This window comes from Argentina silus (assembly GCF_951799395.1).
Source record: "Argentina silus genome assembly, chromosome: 3".
NCBI classification, from domain to species: domain Eukaryota; kingdom Metazoa; phylum Chordata; class Actinopteri; order Argentiniformes; family Argentinidae; genus Argentina; species Argentina silus.
The window spans coordinates 17,557,580-17,578,046 of record NC_139657.1 but is presented as its reverse complement, the minus strand read 5'-3'; the positions used below and the strand labels follow the sequence as shown (position 1 = coordinate 17,578,046).

At 42.2% G+C, this 20,467-nt stretch overlaps 3 protein-coding genes across 3 annotated transcripts; 1 reads left to right on the top strand and 2 right to left on the bottom strand.

Annotated features, from left to right (window-relative positions):
- Positions 1-3,773: 3,773 nt before the first annotated feature.
- On the bottom strand, positions 3,774-7,329 carry tmem231 (transmembrane protein 231). Its single transcript, XM_083667395.1, has 7 exons — positions 6,910-7,329; positions 6,562-6,728; positions 6,293-6,421; positions 5,742-5,885; positions 4,903-4,984; positions 4,568-4,673; positions 3,774-4,241 (listed from the first exon to the last, which is right to left on the bottom strand). The coding sequence occupies exons 1-7, from the start codon at positions 7,046-7,048 to the stop codon at positions 4,079-4,081; spliced, it is 930 nt and encodes a 309-aa protein (XP_083523521.1). The 5' UTR covers positions 7,049-7,329; the 3' UTR covers positions 3,774-4,078.
- Positions 7,330-7,459: 130 nt separating this feature from the next.
- Positions 7,460-11,840, top strand: gabarapl2 (GABA(A) receptor-associated protein like 2). Its single transcript, XM_083666148.1, has 4 exons — positions 7,460-7,652; positions 8,593-8,648; positions 9,644-9,816; positions 11,289-11,840. The coding sequence occupies exons 1-4, from the start codon at positions 7,619-7,621 to the stop codon at positions 11,380-11,382; spliced, it is 357 nt and encodes a 118-aa protein (XP_083522274.1). The 5' UTR covers positions 7,460-7,618; the 3' UTR covers positions 11,383-11,840.
- Positions 11,841-11,946: 106 nt separating this feature from the next.
- adat1 (adenosine deaminase tRNA specific 1) lies at positions 11,947-18,486 on the bottom strand (the record flags this gene model as incomplete). Its single annotated transcript, XM_083666147.1, has 10 exons — positions 11,947-13,259; positions 14,615-14,701; positions 14,995-15,094; positions 15,812-15,957; positions 16,512-16,776; positions 16,863-17,231; positions 17,611-17,741; positions 17,929-17,983; positions 18,139-18,207; positions 18,345-18,486. The coding sequence occupies 10 exons, from the start codon at positions 18,484-18,486 to the stop codon at positions 13,127-13,129; spliced, it is 1,497 nt and encodes a 498-aa protein (XP_083522273.1). The 3' UTR covers positions 11,947-13,126.
- Positions 18,487-20,467: the final 1,981 nt, after the last annotated feature.

The window sequence follows — 20,467 nt, the reverse complement described above, 5'->3', positions numbered from 1 at the left end:
GGGGGGGGTGTATGGGCAGTGTACACACAACACAACAGACACACACAACACTAGCAGCCCACAGGCTGGGGGGGACACGGATGTTGCCAAAGAAAAGAAAGTAACAAAAATCTAGGAGGGTTAGGAGAGGCTACTAACTGATCCTAACTAAACATCCAAACTCAAAATACCTCTCTGACTAACTAACTACTCTGACCAAGGACATCAAAATGTACATGGTTGGCAACCACCCCTTTCCTAGTGTATCTATACAATAGTTCCACCTACGTGTGAGAGTATAGAGGCCTCTGTCTTACCTGCCCCAGGGCCTGGACCATATAAACAACTACCACACACAATCAAGGTAGGGGGAAACAAGTGTCAGTGGGGATACACACATCAAAGTGTACAACAAAGCATGAGCTCAGGAAGAGAGCGACTGGCATGAAACACACAGCTTAAATACTAAATGAAGGGAGTTGATTGGGGTTGGACTGGGATGGCAGGTGATTAGGAGGATTGGCAGCAGGTGCAGAAAATGGGAGTGGTGATGTCGCCCTATAAAGAAAGAGGGAAAACAGAACAGACAAACCTACGTGGAACGTAACACTCACAAGCCTTGAGACATACTTATTATTATTATTATTATTAGGTGGGCTTGCTTCAGCAAGTCCAACTATTGTTCTTTGACATACAGTCACGGCCAAAAATATTGGCACCCCTGCACTTCTTTCAGATAATGCACCACTTCTCCAAGAACATTTTTGCAATTACAAATGCTTTGGTATTCACATGTTTATTTATTTTGTTTGCGTTAGAACAAAAAGCGAAATCATTCCACATAGAACTCCAAAAATGGACTGGACAAAATTATTGACACCCTCAACTTAATATTTGGTAGCAGTAACCCCTTGAAGAAATAACTGAAATCAATCGCTTCCTGTAACCATGAATGAGTTTCTTACACCTCTCTACTGGAATTTTGGACCACTCTTCTTTTGCCAACTGCTCCAGGTCTCTCAGTTTTGAAGGGTGCCTTCTCCCAACTGCTGTTTTGAGATGTCTCCACAGGTTTTCTATGGGATTTAGATCTGGACAAAGTATGCTTTGGGTCATTGTCCTGCTGGAAGACCCATGACCTCTGACGCAGACCCAGGATAGTGCGAGCTGACACTGTTGTACCCTGTGTCTGCAGGTCAGCTTGAATTTGTTTGGAAGTTGATTGAGGTTCTTTATCCACCATTCGAACAATCCTTTGTCGCAATCTTTCATCAATTTTTCTCTTCCGTCCACATCCACGGAGGTTAGCAGTACTTTGTTGAAGCACATTTGGCAGTGATTACAGCCTCAAGTCTTCTTGGGTATGACACTACTTGGCACATCTGTATTTGGGGAGTTTCTCCCATTCTTCTCTGCAGATCCTCTCGAGCTCTGTCAGGTTGGATGGGGAGCGACGGTGCACAGCTATTTTTAGGGCTCTCCAGAGATGTTAGATCGGGTTCAAGTCCGGGCTCTGGCTGGGTCACTCAAGGACATTCAGAGACTTGTCCTGAAGCTACTCCTGCGTTGTCTTGGCTGTGTGCTTCGGATCGTTGTCCTGTTGGAAGGTGAACCTTCGCCCCAGTCTGAGGTCCTGAGCGCTCTGGAGCAGATTTTCATCAAGGATCTCTCTGTACTTTGCTCTGTTCATCTTTCCCTCAAAATGAGTCGTCTCCCAGTCCCTGCCGCTAAAAACATTGCCACAGCAGCATGCTGCCACCACCATGGTTCACCGTAGGGATGGTATTGGCCAGGTGATGAGCGGTGCCTGGTTTCCTCCAGACATGACGCTTGGCATTCAGGCTAAAGAGTTCAATCTTGGTTTCATCAGACCAGAGAATCTTGTTTCTCATGGTCTGAGAGTCCTTCAGGTGCCTTTTGGCAAACTCCAAGCGGGCTGTCATGTGCTTTTTACTGAGGAGTAGCTTCCATCTGGCCACTCTACCATAAAGGCCTGATTGGTGGAGTGCTGAAGAGATGGTTGTCCTTCTGGAAGGTTCTCCCATCTCCACAGAGGAACTCTGGAGCTCTGTCAGAGTGACCACTGGGTTCTTGGTCACCTCCCTGACGATGGCCCTTCTCCCCCTATTGCTCAGTTAAGCCAGGTGGCCAGCTCTAGGAAGAGTCTTGGTGGTTCCAAACCTTTTCCATTTAAGAATGATGGAGACTACTATGTTCTTGGGGACCTTCAATACTGCAGAAATGTTTTTGTACCCTTCCCCAGATCTGTGCCTCGACACAATCCTGTCTTGGAGCTCTACGGACAATTCCTTCGACCTCATGGCCTGTTTTCTTTGCTCTGACATGCACTGTCAACTGTGGGACCTTATATAGACAGTTGTGTGCTGTCCCAAATCATGTCCAATCAATTGAATTTACCACAGGTGGACTCCAATCAAGTCGTAGAAACATCTCAAAGATGATCAATGGAAACAGGATGCACCTGAGCTCAATTTCGAGTGTCATAGCAAAGGGTTTGAATACTTATGGAAATGGTGATATTTCAGTTTTTTTTTTTTAAGAAATTAGCTAATTTCTAAAAACCTGTTTTCGCTTTGTCATTATGGGGTATTGTGTGTAGATTGATGAGGAAAAAATTAATTGAATCCATTTTAGAATAAGACTGTAACATAACAAAATGTGGAAAAAGTTAAGGAGTCTGAATACTATCCATCCAACCAACCAAACCATCTCTAACTTTATCCACTTCCATAATAAGACTATCTCACTTTCTTTTAACTACGCAGCAAATCTATCTCTATCGAAACATCTTTAAACTTTTTCCACTACCAAAATAAGACTTTGCAAGCTGGATTTTCTTTTTCTAGTTTTATTCTCAATTTACCTAAATTATTGCACGCTCACAAGAGGCCCACTCCTGCTTGAGGCCCCAGGCAATTGCCTAGGTTTGCCTTATGGTAAGTCCACCAGTGCACAATGTTATGTAAGCTGGTCCTTTAACTTTAATGCAGATGCACCTCTAATAGGATCAATTAGAAACTACTTTTGGCAAGTAGATAGTGGTCGTCTTGGGCCATGAGTAAACCATCTCAGCAACAGCTTTTAACAATAACGTGTAGAATATCCTGAAAAAATAAATAATGAATAAAAATATATTAAATGAAGTATGTTTGCATTCCTGTCTAAAATTAACAGTTTGGTTAATTATTGCAACTAAGTATGCACACGGAAGGGTAGCACAGTTAATACATAATCCAATCTCAGAATTAACATTGAATCCAATAACCAAACTATACCTCATTTTGAGAGAAAGTGTGAATAACTGTGCTACACTTCAGTTTGTATACTTAGTTGCATTGCTGTCCCTCAATTATGTGTATTTAGTTGCTAACCATAACTTCATATAATGAAGGCCAAGATAGGGTATGCCATTCTGTCCCAAGTCTAAAAGTAAAAGCCTGAAGCACATGGGCCTCCTTGCTTGGTGGTTGACCTGCTGAGTAACTGAGTTCCATGGTAACATACCAACATGGTAACATGTCCCCCTCAACCTTAAAGTATATCATCTACATCTGAGAAAATTGTATTTAGTATACCTTTTTCCGCTTGGGACTGATCTATGACCACAGTGCAATCTGTTCATTAATGCTGTACTTCCACCCCTCACACTGTGTTCTTATACTCCCAATCTCCACCATCTCCACTATTATACATTCTGAGGATGAAGAGATGAAGAGACAAAATGTACAAATGTATAAAATGTATTAACCACAAAATAATATAGTCAATAGCTATGTACAGTACAAAATAAAACTGATTAAACAACCAAATACATTGCTTTTCTACATTCACAAATAATCACAACTATATTTTCGATTGTGTGACATAACTCAAAATCAATTATTCCATAACAGTTCATAAACACAACAGGTATACAATTATTATTAAATTAAGTAATGTATGTTTGTTTTATGGATACAGTTTGTGTAGAGATTATTTAAATGTCCATGCAAAGGGGAAGAATATTTGCTTGTGTGGTCACATTTGTTTTTCTAATTCCCACCCATGACTATGGTCTATTAAGGACAGGTCTATTGAGTCAGGCGTGGTGTGGTTTCAGGAGTGGGATGCAAACGGTTTGCAACACCTGGTTCTGAAACACAAACATCTGAATCCGGTTAAAGACCCAGAGGAAAATGAGTAACACACTGACGTACTGGATCCAGGCAAGCTTAATTGTCTCCCAGAACCCCGGCCGATAGGTGGAGAGGATTAGTTAAGGAAACAATGCATCGCTCTTTTGTTACACTTTATCAATAAATATTTGCACTATACTCTGTCTTTATCCATCTAGCAACAAAGTTTTCACTGTGGCAAAAGTTTATATTGACTTTCCAAACCATAAAACAAAGACATTGTACAACTGGTTCGGTAGCACCATCCACAGTGTATATGTGGAAGAGCGAATAATATTCAAATGATTCTCAGTAATATTCTAATGATTCTCAGTAATATTCAAATGATTCTCAGTAATATTCTAATGATTCTCAGTACATGTGCATACATATGTACACACAATAAAGGATATCTGATAATCTCCACAGGATAGCGGATCTGTGCATTGATCTTGAAGGGAGACCCAGCAGCTCTTCCTACGGTCCATACTGGACTTGGACAGGACACAACTGTTGTCACTGTGGGGGAGAGAGTGACAGTGACAGTGACAGTGATAGGAGCAGACACACTGTGGGGGTTGTCAGGACAAAACCTGAGAAATTACTGGGACAGTTGTCTTTCAATTGACCACACACACACACACACACACACACACACACACACACACACACACACACACACACACACACACAGTTGTATGATGACCAATGAAAAGAACATCACATAAATAACATGATATCCACTCACAGTTTCTATCCTGATAGGTTCCAATGATGTTAGCAAGATCATACGCGCTTACAAATGGACTGGATCCGTCTATAACTGAGACCTAGAGACAAGAGTCACAAAGAGAGATCACTGATATAACTTAACATTTCCACTTCCAATAGGGAAATATAACATCCACTGACGTTAGGTGTATCACTGTCAAGTCAGGTGCAGGTGCACTGAAATATGATACAAATGTTAGACCTGTTTATAGAAGATTCAGTCTGGGCGCAATGTGTGGAGGTGTTGCCATTCCCTCTCCCCTTTTTATTTATTTTATCCCCTGAAAGTTGTGTAGTAGCCACACCATTAAAGTTTGGAGTCTGAAAGCACTGAGGTTGCATTGTCTGCTGTTTGTATCAACTTGAGGACCTTTGATATCCCACGGCCTCCCAAAATATTGATCCTGATGGGAGTGCTTATGCTCAAGTAATCTCTGCAGTGGTGTGGCAAAGTGATGAAGCTCTAAGCGTATTTGCTTTGGCGTGCAGATGGAGAGGGTAGTTGCCCCAAACCACTTTAATCACAGTCAGATTATTTTTCATTACATTAATGGTAATGTTAGGATTTCGGGTGTAGGGTAATCTGATGAGCTTTGGTTGAGGGCAACCTCTATCCTGAGTGACACAGTATGTTGTGTCTGTGAGTTGGGGAAAGAGAGAGGGAGGGAGAGAGAGAGAGAGTGAGAGAAATGACAGACAAACAAAGAGGGAAATTACAGACAAAGTGAGCGACCGAGTGAGACATTAAGACAGATAAAGTGCGAAATTAATAAAGAGAGAGAGACATTTAGGCAGAGAGAGAGGCTGTGCTCTCACATTGTACACAGTGTACAGGCCACGGTGAGGAAGAGGAGTTCTCTGCTGTAGCCTCAGATCTCCACTGATGAACAGCTGAGCACCAGGAACTGAAGAGGAGTGCTGGATGAAGGCCAGAGTCTGCATCACCACTGTGGACATCCTCTGGAAACAACAAGCACAGAGACATAAGAGAGATATGAGGGTGAATGAGGCAGTCAGAGGAACTATATGGACCAGTCTAGGAGGGGTTGATCCTGGAGAGCTACAGGATGTGCACATCAGGGATGTAGTGGAGGGTAAGCGCATGTTAACGCTTTAAAAAAAAAAAAAAGGGTTTATCCACCTTTTAGAACATTTTCTACTAGGCCTACTAAATCCTTGGTACATGAGTTTGATCCAACCCTACACTGACACACTTGATTAAGCTCATTCATGTCCTGATGAGCAGTTGATTAGTAGAATCATCAGGTGTATTAGAGCTGGGCTGGAACGAAAGCAGCTACACAGCCTGTAGCTCTCCAGGAGCAGCGTCACCCCCTGCTACAGTGAAGGGAGAGGGAGGGACATACAAACAGCTGGTAGGAGAAGGTGAGGAGGAGCTGGATGTTGTACACCTGTTCATCAGCCCTCAATGGTAGTTCTAGCCGGAAGTTCAGACGGTCCAACTTCCCGTCCCCATTCTGGTCTTCCTCTCGCACCTGCACACATTCAACAACAACATCAGAGATCAGATCGCGTTTTAAATGAGACATAGGAACTTTTGTTAACAGGACAAGAGACTGGTGTGAGTGGTCCCTTTAAATGACCTAAGTCAAGTACCCTGAAACTTAATTATTACCGAGATAGAAGGAATCCTGAGGTTATTCCCTTGCAGGTTGTTGAAATGTGGAAAGGTGCTCCATGCAACATAATCGCCATTGGTGCTAGTGGCTGCTATTATGATGGTCTGGTACTGGAACCGTACTATGGGCTGCTCCTCATACGTGCTCCTCTGCACCCAGAATCCTGTAATAAAGCAGCATAGGAAGATATAGAGAAGGAAAATTAGACAACATTGTAAAATATATTTTTAAAGGTTACATCCCAGGGATGCTGAACTGACATGTCATGAAATGTGCTGAGCTGAGAAGGTGCAATCAGTCTTCACTGAACATAAAAGAATTCAACCACAGTTTAACATTAATACCTTGGCTCCTGTAAGCAACCAGAAGGGGTGGGATGTATGTGAGGCACAAGACCATAAGAATAAACAATGTGGCTTTAGTGCAAACGCTGGTTTTGTACCGAATTAAAGCCGGGTGAGAATAGACTTCATAAAAAGCCATTGCAAGAGAGTAAAAAAGGACTTGCTCCCTCAAAGAAGCAAGTGGTTAGTCGGCTAAATATGATCAGATAGCTACTAGCTAAGTGGCTAGCATCGATTCCTACACAGAAGATTAGTAGGGCTTGCAGGAGATCCAAAACACAAGTCAGCCGTAGAAAAGCAATAGGCGGTTATCAGTTTCCGAGTTGAAATAACTTTTAAGAGGTCCATCGGAGAAACAAAATAGATTGCTTGACTTCGAATTCTCTAAAAAGGTCGCGCCACATTTCCCTCTTGATAGCTACTTCCTGTAGTTTGGCGTCTGGAGGTTACCATGGCTGCCGCTGGTTTCATGGCAACAAATCGTTGTCGAACGTCTGTTCCCCCTGCGTGCCCTTCGAAATGGTATGACCAGCCAGTGACATCACCTCGCTGGACTAGTCGAGTGTTCGATGCCTCCGGTTACATTGTTGACGTTTTAGTTTTTACATTTTCTTGTTTTTTTAGCTACATAAAATCGACAAAAACGTGCGTATTTACACGTTCATCGGTTCATTTCAGCGTCACGTCATTGCGCGAGGATTCAGCAAACATGAAATGGATGTTTAAGGAGGATCATTCCCTCGGTAAAGGGATTTTAATTGTTATGTCACAGGTTTTATTGACATAGCATTTCCTGTATACTTTCACAGATGTTACTTTCTGTTTAGGGTTTGCAATGTCAGGCCTCTTGATTCAGGATCGCAAGCACATATTGCTTGTAGATTCCTTAGATAATAGTTGAGCTGCCCATGTTTAGATTATGGATCTTGCACGGCAGCCTATATTTATGCGAATATGATGCATTATCAATTATTTGCTCACATACTGGCCACACTGATTTTGAGGAACTGAAATGGTGCATGACTGATGCTCCTTGTAGCCTATGTGCAACAATATGTTGAAGGCATGTAAGAAAGTATGGTCACATTAACTCAAACAATTATAAGCCAGGTTCATTAGGCCTATATCTCAACCTGAATATTAAGCCTAGTATAATGTATTTTGAGGTAGAGACATGTCATCTACTATGTTTTCATCTACTATACACCTAAATTGACTTATGTCATCATCAAGGAAAGTTCTGCTGTGATATTTCTAGGGCTCTATTTTTAATAGAGCTGTAATCTAGGCTAATTAAAGGGACAGCATTGAACCTCTATGGAATTATCTCACCTAGTGGTATGACATGGCACGATTATACGAGCATACCTCAGTGTCCGGCCGTTGAAGAGCAGTAGCCCCAGCTCTCTTGTACATCTAACACCAAAACGTACAGCCGTCTAGATCGGTTAAATGTCTGAAACATGAGTTTAAACCTCACAGACACTTGTGTTGAGTTATTTATTGCATTCCTGCTTTCACAAGGAACACTTAGAACAGTGTGTTCCCCCACATGTCTTTGGGGGATAGGCCTACCTCCAGAAAACTACTCCTATAGTATATACAGTAGCTTATACTCCAATAAATCACAGCACACTATACTCTCAGGGGATCTCATGCTCATTGTACTCCTCTCTTCCGCAGAACACAGATGTGTGGAGTCCGCCAAAATACGCAACAAATATCCTGACAGAGTACCGGTGAGTGAGTAACAGGGATATGTAAGGAAGAAGTGAGTGAGGGGAGGGAGAGGTAAAGATGGAGTGACTGACTGTTTGTCTGTTTATCTGAGAGGAAGCCTATAGTACTGACAGGATACTGGAGAGTGAGTGACAGGGAGAGAGGTAAAAATGGAGAGAGAGAAGGGAAGGGAAGGTAACGAGAGAGAGAGAGGGAGGGAGGGAGGGAGGGAGGGAGGGAGGGAGGGGAAGAAAGAGATGGAGTGAGTCTTTGTCTGTGAAGCCCATACCAACCATACTGACAGAGCCACGTTGCCAGACACTTGACACTGTGCTTCCTGTAGGCTAACTGTAGATCTGTGTTGTTCCTCATAAACAGAAGCCCTGTAGGTTTCCTGATATGACTCTCCCAGTGACCCAGTTGTGTTGAAGTCCGCCTGCAGTCCATGCTGATACAGTTGATTGGCTCGAAATTTCAAGACAATGACAAACTGTGGTTTTTAACACAAAATAACACTTTGCAAGCGAACAAAGTTTCTTCTGGAACTTATTTATTTAGTTGGTAAATAATATCACACTGTGTGACTCTCTTGTTTGGTAACACCATTTTAGTTAGCAACTGTGCTAATTGACTGCAGTCCTTAAGAGCTAACATTATTTTGCTAAATTCAGCCATTTCAGTAAGCACTCCAGTTACAGCAAACGTCAATATACAAGTTGATTCATTCAGAAAAATCCATATGTATATATTTTGCTCTGGAAAAACCCAATTACACTGATTTTCTTTAATTCCGGAATGTGAAGCTGGTGCATTGTCAAGGAATATGTGCCGATACAGATATTTCTATAAAAGGTCAATATCGGCCGATAATACTGGTGCTCCGATATATCTGTCAAGCTCTACTATATTGTCTCACGACTATGAGCTGGATGAAGATCAGGTTGGATAGATCAACAAAAATTGCATTCAGCACAGATTGTGTGTCTGTGTCTAATGAAGTGTGTATGCTTCTCAGGTGATCGTGGAGAAAGTGTCAGGCTCACAGATAGTGGACATCGATAAGAGGAAGTACCTGGTTCCCTCTGACATCACAGTGGCCCAGTTCATGTGGATCATCAGGAAGCGCATCCAGCTGCCCTCAGAGAAAGCCATCTTCCTCTTTGTTGACAAGACTGTCCCCCAGTCGAGGTGAGAGCAGTTTTTCATAAGACTAGGGCTTATGAAACCACATCAAAGAATCCATCACTCTCACAACAATTTTTATTGTTGTTTTTACTGACTGTGCTTTTGTTTTACTTTTTATTTATCTATCTATTGTTGTTCTCTCCATGGAATATAGTGTCTTTGAGTACTGAGAAAATCCTTATACAAAATAAAAGCATTATTATAGGGCAGGGATTCAATCCAGCCCTATAATGGCATTCTGGACTTTTTTTAATTTATTTTTTTAATATGTTTTTAGGGCATTTCTGCTTCATTGGGATAGAGACAGTAGAGATTGACAGGAAGGATGGGTGAGAGAGAGGAGGGATGACATGCAAGATATGTTGAGGGTCGGAATCGAACCAGGGACCTTGTGATTATGCAGTATGCACTTTAGTGTGCTATGCCACTAAGCGCCCCGGACTACCAGTTTCTAAATTATTTTTACAAATCAAACACACATGTAAGCGCAATGTGGAGAGCTGCTATCTGTAATGTCAATTCCTGGCCTATGTCACCTATGGATTTATTGTGTTTTTCTCTCGATCTGCCCCAGTTATGCAATTAGGTGTAACAGCATCCTGACTCTTGGACTATTGCAGTCATATCAGGTGTAACTCCCATGTTACTATAGTCTAGTTCATGTCCTTGTGGTTATTATTGGACAATACTTTGTCATTTCTTATAGACTGTTGTGATCATGCCTTACACTATACAGTATATTTCTGTGTAAGCATGTACAGATCTGTGTGTGTATGTGTGCACGCTCGCTTGTCAGTTGCATTTGTGTGTGTCCATCTCTGTAACTAAAGACCAGGAACATATGGTTTCCATCTGTGCGAAAGAAAGCGTAGCCACACCTGTCTCCTCTTTCACTTAATCACTCCTACAAATCTATACCTCAATCACACTCTACCTGGGAATCTATCTTAAACATAACCCATCAAATACAGTCACCTGCTTACGCATCGTCCAGGTAGACCATACACCTACAGTATGGCCTGTTCAGAAGGGACCCTAACGTCATAGAATATTCAGATAGAAATGTATTGTGTAGAACAGGTATGAGTGTCATGTTGAATAGGGAATCATCTGTCAGCTCTATACATTCCATTTCTATCTGCAATCTTGTTACACATTTCTCACTTAATACTCCCCTGATTATGGAGTTTGACTGATTGGATAGGCCCTGAAATCATACACTAAAAGCCTCTTTCTTTATGAAACAGATCTATCTATTCCCGAGACAATACCAGTGTTTGGTTATGTTTTCTAACATATCACAATAGAATCAGGTGTCTCTGAGTTCCTGGATGTGAATTGTGCTTGTGTGTGGAGATGCATGAATGAATGAAAGATCAGAATTCATGGTGAAAAGGTGTCTCTATTCTGTACTATGTATGAACATTGTGGGTAATGTATACTCAACATCTATGATCTGTGTCTTTGTGTTTCAGTCTGACAATGGGACAGCTGTATGAGAAGGAGAAAGACGAGGATGGCTTCCTGTATGTGGCGTACAGCGGTGAAAACACCTTTGGTTTCTACTAGGCCTCTGCACAACTCTGGGTTTACACTACTTTTCCATCTCACCCCCACCTGCCTCCACTCCCTCCATGCCACCCCATCACCCTGCATCTCTTTTAGACAAGCTTGATTGTACCATATAGAAAAAAATGTTTGGAAGCAAGAATCCCCTTCGCATTAATCATGTTATGAATGCATTTGTATGGCCTGTATCACTCATATCATATTGTATTGAGACTATAAATTGTAAATTTGATTACTTTTAAGTGAAATAAAACACCCTGTTTGGGAATGTTATGGCAGTATTATTAGTAGTGTAAAATATTAATTTCAGCTGTGATATACACAGTAATGTGTTTTTAATTTATCTATGTTGTTTGTTTTCTTTATTATCTAATAAGGTTATATACAGTATGAAGAATTTTGAATATTTGAAAGGTGAGGTAGCTGGATGACCTAACCAATAAAAACACATAAAATGCCTCATTCTTGCTTCACTTATTAAAAACATAAAACATTTGATTTAACATTCATAGATACATATCTGAAAGACAAATGTAGGAACAAACACACCATAACCCAGACCTCCGAATACATTGGAAGTGAGACAAATATACAGGAATGGAGTGATACAAGTGAACTAGAAAAAGAAGTTCCAGAAGAAACGGTTTGGACGATAGATAGATAGATTTGCTGGGTAGCTGAAAGAAAGTGAGACCATAGGATGGACTGATAAAACATGGTCTGAGCGTATCATATAGGCAAATAGAAGAGAGAAGGTTAGATACAGTGCAGTCTTCTTTTAGCTTTATACTCCCAACAGTTTGGATTTAAAATCAAATAATGACTATGGGATCAAATAAGAGATTCTCAGCTTTAATTCAATGGGTTTTTTTCCAGATTGGGTTCACCATTTAGAAAGTACAACATTTTTTAAACATACTCTCCTTATTTCAGGGCTCCCAAAGTATTGGAAAAATCTGATAATGTCCAAATAAAGTACTCATGTTTAGTATTTGGTCGACAATCGTTGACTTCATGCAATAACTGGCTGAAGTCTGCAACCCATTGACTCCACCAGACGCTGGGTATATTTTCTGGTGATGCTCTGCAAGGCCAGTCTTCAGTTGTTGTTTGCTTTGAGGTCTTTTTGCCTAAAATCTTATCATCAGAAAGTTAAATGCATGTTCAATTGGATTTAAATCTGAAGATTGACTTGGGCACTCTAAAACTTTCCACTTTTTGGCCTGAAACTCCCTAGTTGCTATGGCAGTATGTTTGGGGTAATTGTCTTGCTGTATGTATGTATTTGCTCGTACTTCAGCAGACAAGATGTTTCTGATGTTTCACTTCAGAATTTATTCTGCTGCTGCCGTCAGCAGTTCCATCATCAAGACAAGTGAACCGGTTCCAGTGGCAGCCAAAGGATTGTCGACCAAGCCTTAACACCCCCTTCACCATATTTCACAGATGAGGTGGTATGCCAGGGATTTTGCCAGTTCCTTTTTTCTCCACACCTCACATCACTCTGGTACATGTTTGTCTCATCTGCCCACAATACCTTTTTCCAGAACTCTGCAAGCTTTTAGGTACTTTTTAGCAAACTGTAATCGGGTTAACATCTGCCCATCTGGTTTTTGTTGCTAACTTGTGGTGTACACCTTGCAGTCACACCATCCAGTCTTGCTGTGTCTATCCCTCCAGTTAGGCTGTGTGTCAGTGGAAGAGCAACAGTGTGTGTGTCTGTGTGTGAGTGAGAGTCTGCGTGTCAGTGAAACAGCAGCAGGTTGCGGTCATTGCACAGCCACAAAGGGAAGGCCTGAGAGCGTAGCTGCAGCCAAGCCTGCTGGTAAGACTGGGCCGCCTGCTTGTAATCCCAGTATGTCTGCAGCTTCTTCCCCCTGTAAACACACACACACACACACACACACACACACACACACACACACACACACACACACACACACACACACACACACACACACACACACACAGACAAATATGGTGTCAGTCCATTGTCTTACGACAGGTGGTGTCAGTCCTACGTGACACTCGGGAGCCTCAACCGACGCTTTTTGATGAGTGGGTGTCAGCCATAAATAATTCACTTGTCATTGTTATCACAGGCCAGGTGGTGTGTTGTGGTAAGGTCGGGTGAGGTGAGGTGAAGAGAAGTGAAGTAAAGTGAGGGAGACTGATCCTAGACTAAGATGACCAATGAATGTGTAATGTAAAAAGGCCCAAATTTACAACTGTCCAGAGCCTGTCTTTCTGGGGTCTGTTCCTAGACTAGAGGAAATGAGGGATTCCTGGGTGAGGACATGGCCCTGCGGTCCCTCTGCTCTGTCTCTGATCTAATCCGCCCATCTGAATAACCATATTGCTGAGACCTATCTGGTTTGGAATCCAGTCCCCCCACCCGACATTGCACATTTGCACTCTCTCTCTCTCACACACACACACATATTTTGTATGTGAGTGTTCACAATCGAATTATCAGGCAACTTGAGCCTCTCAGACACGAGAAAGCTCTTATGAGGCAGAGTTATGCCGCTGACAAATAAATCACAACTCCCAATTGTTTTCAGCATTTCACCAAAACAGGAGAGACTTGTTTGGTCCTGTATTACCGAAATGGATAAGTACGTGTAGGACATAATAGTTTCCTCGCCATCTTTACTATCCTAGTTGAATAATCCCTGCTATTATATGAGAGGACACAGAGGCTGAGAGGTAAATTAGGGGATCTCAAGGGGGAGGGGAGAGGCAGGATCAGGTTATCAGCAGCACAGCTGAGGAACAGAGGTAGTCTGTTCCTCTGGGAGTGGATTCATTCACTCACACACTATGTGATCTTTTACATATGCTATGGACGTCCATCCATCAATCTATGAAAAGCATCAATCTATGAGAAGCATTGTTGTACAAGACAATAATACAATATTGTATTGTTGGTAATGTTCTTCAGCTCTCCCTTCTCTATCGGATACCAGAGCTATAACACAGAGTTAGGCAAACTACCGTTTATGTAATTGGCACCCAAAGTTCTAATTGTCACTCAGTGGAATTTCATTATTGGTTGGTGCTAACGAAGGTTAAGTCAAGCATCAGGCATATTTTCTTTACTTTTCCAACCAGTTAACATGTGTAAAACCTCAACATTTTGCTTACTAAGTTGTCAAAATATTCAGTGACTGTTGCAGCATAAGTGCAGAGTTTGCCAAACTCTGAAGACTATAATAGACAATCCTATTACCTGAGTGATTCGGGAAGCTGGGATTGATCAGTGGCAGCCTGCAGAGACAGGAAGGAATGGAAGAGTTCTATTTTACAGATCAGAGACCTGGAGAGAGAGGGAGGCAGACAGCTGTCAATCAAAAGCTCTGACTCAAACAAAATACACAGGGGAGGTAATGGTAGAAATGCAAGGTGATGTACTGTAGTAGTCTTTTTCTTGAGGTTGAGTGAATAGATTCTGATTGTGAATAGTAGCCATTTATTGAGATTAAAGATGATGGTGACTGACAGGGTGAATAAGTGAATATGTATAAATGTATTGGGAAAAGAGCTGAATTATTTATCGATCGATTAGATATGATAATAAATATGGGAGTTTCAAGTCTGGTCTAATGTTACCTTGCCTTAGCTGTGCCCAGAGCCTTCTTAGTCACCCCATGTTTGTAGCCATTAACAGTGACATCTAGTGGTTGATCAGACACAGCGCACCAGCTGATAGCTAAAACAGATATAGATGACATTTACTTTATGTCTGGATCTGCAATGAAACCATGACACACACACACACACACACACACACACACACACACACACACACACACACACACACACACACACACACACACACACACACACACACACACACACACACACACACACACACACACACACACACACACACACACACACACACACCCCATGTAGGCTGAGAAAGATTTAGGATGGATGAGGAGAAAGAGAGAGAGAAGGAGGTAAAGGTATTAGGAGAGAGAGAGAGCGCAGGAGGTAAACGTGTTAGGATAGACAGAGAGCAGGAGGTAAATGTGATAGGAGAGAGAGAGAGAGAGAGAGAGAGAGCACAGGAGGTAAAAGTGGGAGGGGGCATGAGTTGAAAGGGTTAGGAGAGAGAGAGAGAACATGAAGCAAAAAGGTTAGGATAGAGAGAATGCGCAGACAAGGAAGAGAGAAAATATGAGAGAATGTGCACAGGCTATGAAGAAAGAAAAGAGAATACTGTGGCTAGGTGAGGGACATTTAATTTATTCAAAGAAAGTGAAGGTGGGCTGAGGTGTGAATACAAATTAAATGTGTGAATTGAAAACAAATAGCCCATTGTTTTCCATGAGGATTTCTACAATCACAAATTTTAATTTGTGTATTAACTTCATGCATTGATCTAAAGTTTAAGGAATGGATCCCTAACCCTGGTTCCTACCTGCCCCACAGGGTGAGACCCGTCCCTGGCCAGGCTGGTGTCTGGCCTCTGTCTGGGCCTGGCTGTGGGGGAACTCCAGGCTGGACTGTAGGAGGTCTGGAGGGTGAACTGTGAAGCCAGCAAGCAGCTCTGACACATGGGAACACCTAGAGAAAAAGGCAGACATCACTCACATACACATTTAGTCAAACTTGTTCAGAGAAGGCTACTATAACATCCCATATTTTCTTCTCTCTCTCTCTCTCCCTCCCTCCCTCCCTCCCTCCAGATGTTGGTCAACCGAACCACTGACCTGGCGGTTCACACAAACGTTACACTAACAACGCCTGCCAGCTGAATAGCCAAACAGGATATTGACAACATGGTGGGATGTCAAAGAGTAAAATCCCTTACATTCAACCCTAGCTGACCCTCTGTATTTATTCGCTCTCCTTACAACCCCTCTGGAGTAGTCAGTGAGGCCATGATAAACTGTGTTCAACATATTTAGTGCTTTAAATTGTCAACCAATTTCCTAGCAATTCAATTTATCATAGTTTCTCATCATTACCACACATACATTTCCCCTTGCTTTGTTCGACCTCCAAAGTCTTCCTTTCCATATCTTTTTTGAACGTTCCATTCATGTGACCACAGAGATAGACACAGTTCTATACTGTAATATAATAATACAGTAATTATCTCGATGCCAGTTTCTCACCTGGTGACCAGAGCTCTCTCCATAGCCTGCTGGTTATATGGACACCTCCCTACCACCACTGCACTGAAGTAGATTGCCCCCTGCAGGTAGTGGGAGAGCAGCGCACCCTGAAACCCCAATACTCCCCAGCGGGCTAGCTTGTCACTGCAGGAGAGGGAGAGAGTGGGCTCCCCTCGGCCGGGCTTCACTCTGAGGACCCCAGGGGTGTGGTACCCTGACCCAGGCTGGAGGGAGTCCGCTGGGCCCCCAGGTACACACTTAGCACCTGTCAAATCAAATTGAATTCAAAGTGCATTTAAAATATGAGTAAACAGTAGACATTAGCATGCATAAATCAGTATTCATATGCACCTGTCCTGTGAATGTCTGAGGCCTGTGCTGTCACAACATTGTCCTGATGTTTTAACTCGATGTTGGTCAGTCCAGCCTCCCCCACTGGCCCTGGGCCTGCTGTTAGAGGCTGTGTTGTACTGTCATTAGCATTTCCACCAGAGAGTCCTCTCTGTCCAGGATCTCCAAACTGTGGCTCTCTCTCTTCTCCTATCTCCTGCCCCTCTAATCGAAGAAGCTTCCTGGTCCTGTCACTCTTTTTTTCTGCTCTGCGTTTTCGGTTTCTGCCCTCTAGTTCTTCATTGGGTCCTTCAAGGACCTCCTCCAACTTGACTGGCCGGCAGGGTTGGGACTGGCTGTCAGTCATGGGAATGATGGAGGCATCCCCACCTGGACAAACATTGGCAATATACTGATTCAATAAGCAAAACGATAAAACTGCATACACATATGTACACTATATACGTACACCATGTACCTTCAATCTTGGGTGATTCACAAAAGACTTCAAGCAACCAAAGCCTACATGTATAAGAGGTCTAGACAAAAATGTAGCCAATCACTTTTCTATTTAGATTCTTGGCATCATGTTAATGCTGATCTGCTGCAACTAACTAGGTCTCCTCTCTTTGAACTGCGTGATGAAATACAGGCTGACAAGCTGATCTGCCTACACTGGTCAATAACCCACACACAAGCTGATCTGCCTACATACAGGTAAATAAGATGATCCACCTACATACAGGACAGGTAAACAATCCACACTCACATGGTGTGTGACTGGTGAAAAACAGGAAGGAGACTCCAGGCTTCACACTCCACTTCCCCCTCTGGTCCCCCTGACAGAACACTGAGCTGTCCTCCCCACACACTGCCCTCTGCAGCTGCTCAGTTAGATACCTGCATATAGAAAGGGTATCATATGATTATGGGGAAAATCTGCAGGCACTGAGCTCAACATCGCTTGGAGACTCTCACACATGAAGAATGTTGAGCAATACACAGAAAACGACAAAATACACAATGCTCAACATCACACAGACAGATAGCTAGAAGCGCGCACACGCACACACACACAAGTTCTCACCTAATACAGCCCCTCCTGGCAATGACTTCTGCGTGGCTGTCATTAAGTACATCCCCTAAAGGAGAGGGACAGAGATATAACATTCTAAACGTATACAATATTACATTCATCTAAGTGATCTTACGCTATTGTCTGTCTGTCTCTATGTGTGTGTGTGTGTGTGTGTGTGTGTGTGTGTGTGTGTGTATACGTATGTGTGTGGCTACAAACCCTTTGTGCTCATGGCTGAGCGTCCAATACATTTGGTGCCAGTCCCCAAAGACACCACCAGCTTCTCAACTATGGAGGAGAGTTCAAATAAAACTTTATTGTAGGATATCGATTGATTCTGATTGGAATTTCATGGAACATAACCTATTTCATATTTTGCTAATAATAGCATGAATTAGGGAACAATAAAACGTAATTAATGACACCTGTATCTCGGTTCGGGGACACGGACACTTTTACAACAGCTGCCAGCAGCGTCCACTCTCTACCCGGCTCAGGCTTGCCTCTCTTGGGCAACTCGCTGAAGCGGTGGTAGCACAGCCGGGATATCTCATCAGCGGTCCACATACTGTATTGTATCTAGCAAGTAGCAATCGGAGAGTGTTAAACCAAGTAGCCTGTGAATTGAAGTACATAGAACGGTTATAAACAGTATGTATTGCAACTCCCATTCATTGAGAATATGATGGTAAATGTTCAAGCTAATTCATGTGCAAGGCCACGAGAAATAACATCCGGTTCAGAATTTCTTTTCACTATCACAATAAGAGTGTCCTAGGTGACAGTACGGTAATCCGAGGATGAATCAAAACAATTGAAATTGTATGAAGGCAAGTTTGATTTTGTCTGATTGATAAGTAAAAAGGCATCAAAGATTGCTCAGACAAATTAAGACCATTGAGAAAGCTTTTGTCACAGCAATAGTTAAAATGTTGGTACGGGCATGGGCCAGTGCAGAGGCGTCATGCTCAAAGGGGGCACAGTGGCACCTGCCCCCTCAGATTTTTCTGAATCTTTTCTTTTTAATTCTTTTTTTTTTTTATTTGTAACTTTTTTTCTGATGTTAAATGAATTACTTAACTTAATTTTTAAGCACAAGTTTTATCATAATTAGTTATAGGGATAAAATCTGTCCTACTTGCTAAAACATAAAACACAAAGCAGCAAGTGCCCTCATTGTGGGAGGCACTTTTCATGACCAGTTATGAATGTTTTCTTGACACGTGTACCTGAATCAAGAAAAGCCCTATATGCTGCGATGTGTAGACTGGTAGGATAGAAATCATTATGGTATTTGAGAGATCGATTGATTAAACATATTATGTTCAGTTGATGGTTGTGTTTGTAGTGATTATTCAAAGATAATTCATAGGATGTTTTATTGAAGATTTCAATAGCAGTCATGTTGTCACTGCCCTGTTTTCAAGCCATGCAGTCAGAATTGCACTTCATTGTCCAACTGAGGCTACACAGATACACTGCCCCCTGCCTTAATTCTAGTCGGGTTCAATTTTGAAGTCAAACAAGCTCCCCATTTAAATAGAGAGTCTGACGGCGCACCCATCCAAAAGTGCTGACAGAATGCACTACCTTGGATGGACTTGTATTACAATTTTCGACAGCACTTTTTACCTCCTGCGCCCCTTCGCCTGAATTCTAGTCAGGTTAAATTTTGAAGTCAAACAAGCCCACAGACTTCTATTACAGTGCCTTCAGAGTGAACAGAACAAGGCGAATGTAATCGAGCACTACACTGTGACATTGATCAGCCAATGGTGTGTTAGACACCCACTGATAATAATTAATACATTAATTAAATAGATGAAGGTGTACATTAATGAAGAAATAAATTAAGAAACAATTAAATACATATGGATTAGTAGACACAAATGAATAGACAAAAAAACACACCTTCATATTTTTTCACCCATTTATTTATGTGTAAAATTATTTATGTATTCACTTATTTATCAATATTGCAGGTTACTTTCCCGAGTAGTCTATTTGTCACAGGTGTGGTGGTGGACTCCCAACTCCACGACCATCTCAGTAGGGCGGGTGAGTGTCCCTAGCCGCGAGTGAACTGCTGTGTTTCCTACTCCCCTATGGACAGACATCCTCCTTCTCCTTGGGTGGAAGGAGCGGAACACAGCTGACTATGGTAGGCTCCAGGTTCTCACCTTACCTGAGTTCACACTGTAAATGAAACACCTACAGGACTGAGGCTTTCAGGATCTTCCAGGGAGACTGTGGCCGTTCTCATGACAGGTCCAAACAGTGTCCATTTACAATGGCAGCTGAATGCATAGTACATAGCACAGTTGTAATGCAGGTCAGGCTCGTGTTGCAGTTCATATTAAGGGAATTTACTTTGTTCACTTCACTATTATTCTTTATTTGGACATTATTTTTTTTATGAAGACATTGTGTAAATAGGTATTGTCAGCCCTTTTTAGTGTTAAAACATATGTTGAGATGTATCTAGTGTATGCAACTGTCAATGACTGGACTGAATGGCAACTTCATGAAATGCTTCCAATTAAATGTA

Coding starts and splice junctions, on each gene's coding strand:
- tmem231 (XM_083667395.1), bottom strand. CDS start 7,048: ATGGCTTTTTATGAAGTCTATTCTCACCCGGCTTTAATTCGGTACAAA. Junction 6,422..6,561: donor TCAGGATTCCTTCTATCTCG/GTAATAATTAAG, acceptor GAATGTGTGCAG/GTGCGAGAGGAAGACCAGAA. Junction 4,242..4,567: donor TATCCTGTGGAGATTATCAG/ATATCCTTTATT, acceptor AATCCTCTCCAC/CTATCGGCCGGGGTTCTGGG.
- gabarapl2 (XM_083666148.1), top strand. CDS start 7,619: ATGAAATGGATGTTTAAGGAGGATCATTCCCTCG. Junction 8,649..9,643: donor AATATCCTGACAGAGTACCG/GTGAGTGAGTAA, acceptor TATGCTTCTCAG/GTGATCGTGGAGAAAGTGTC. Junction 9,817..11,288: donor AAGACTGTCCCCCAGTCGAG/GTGAGAGCAGTT, acceptor TTTGTGTTTCAG/TCTGACAATGGGACAGCTGT.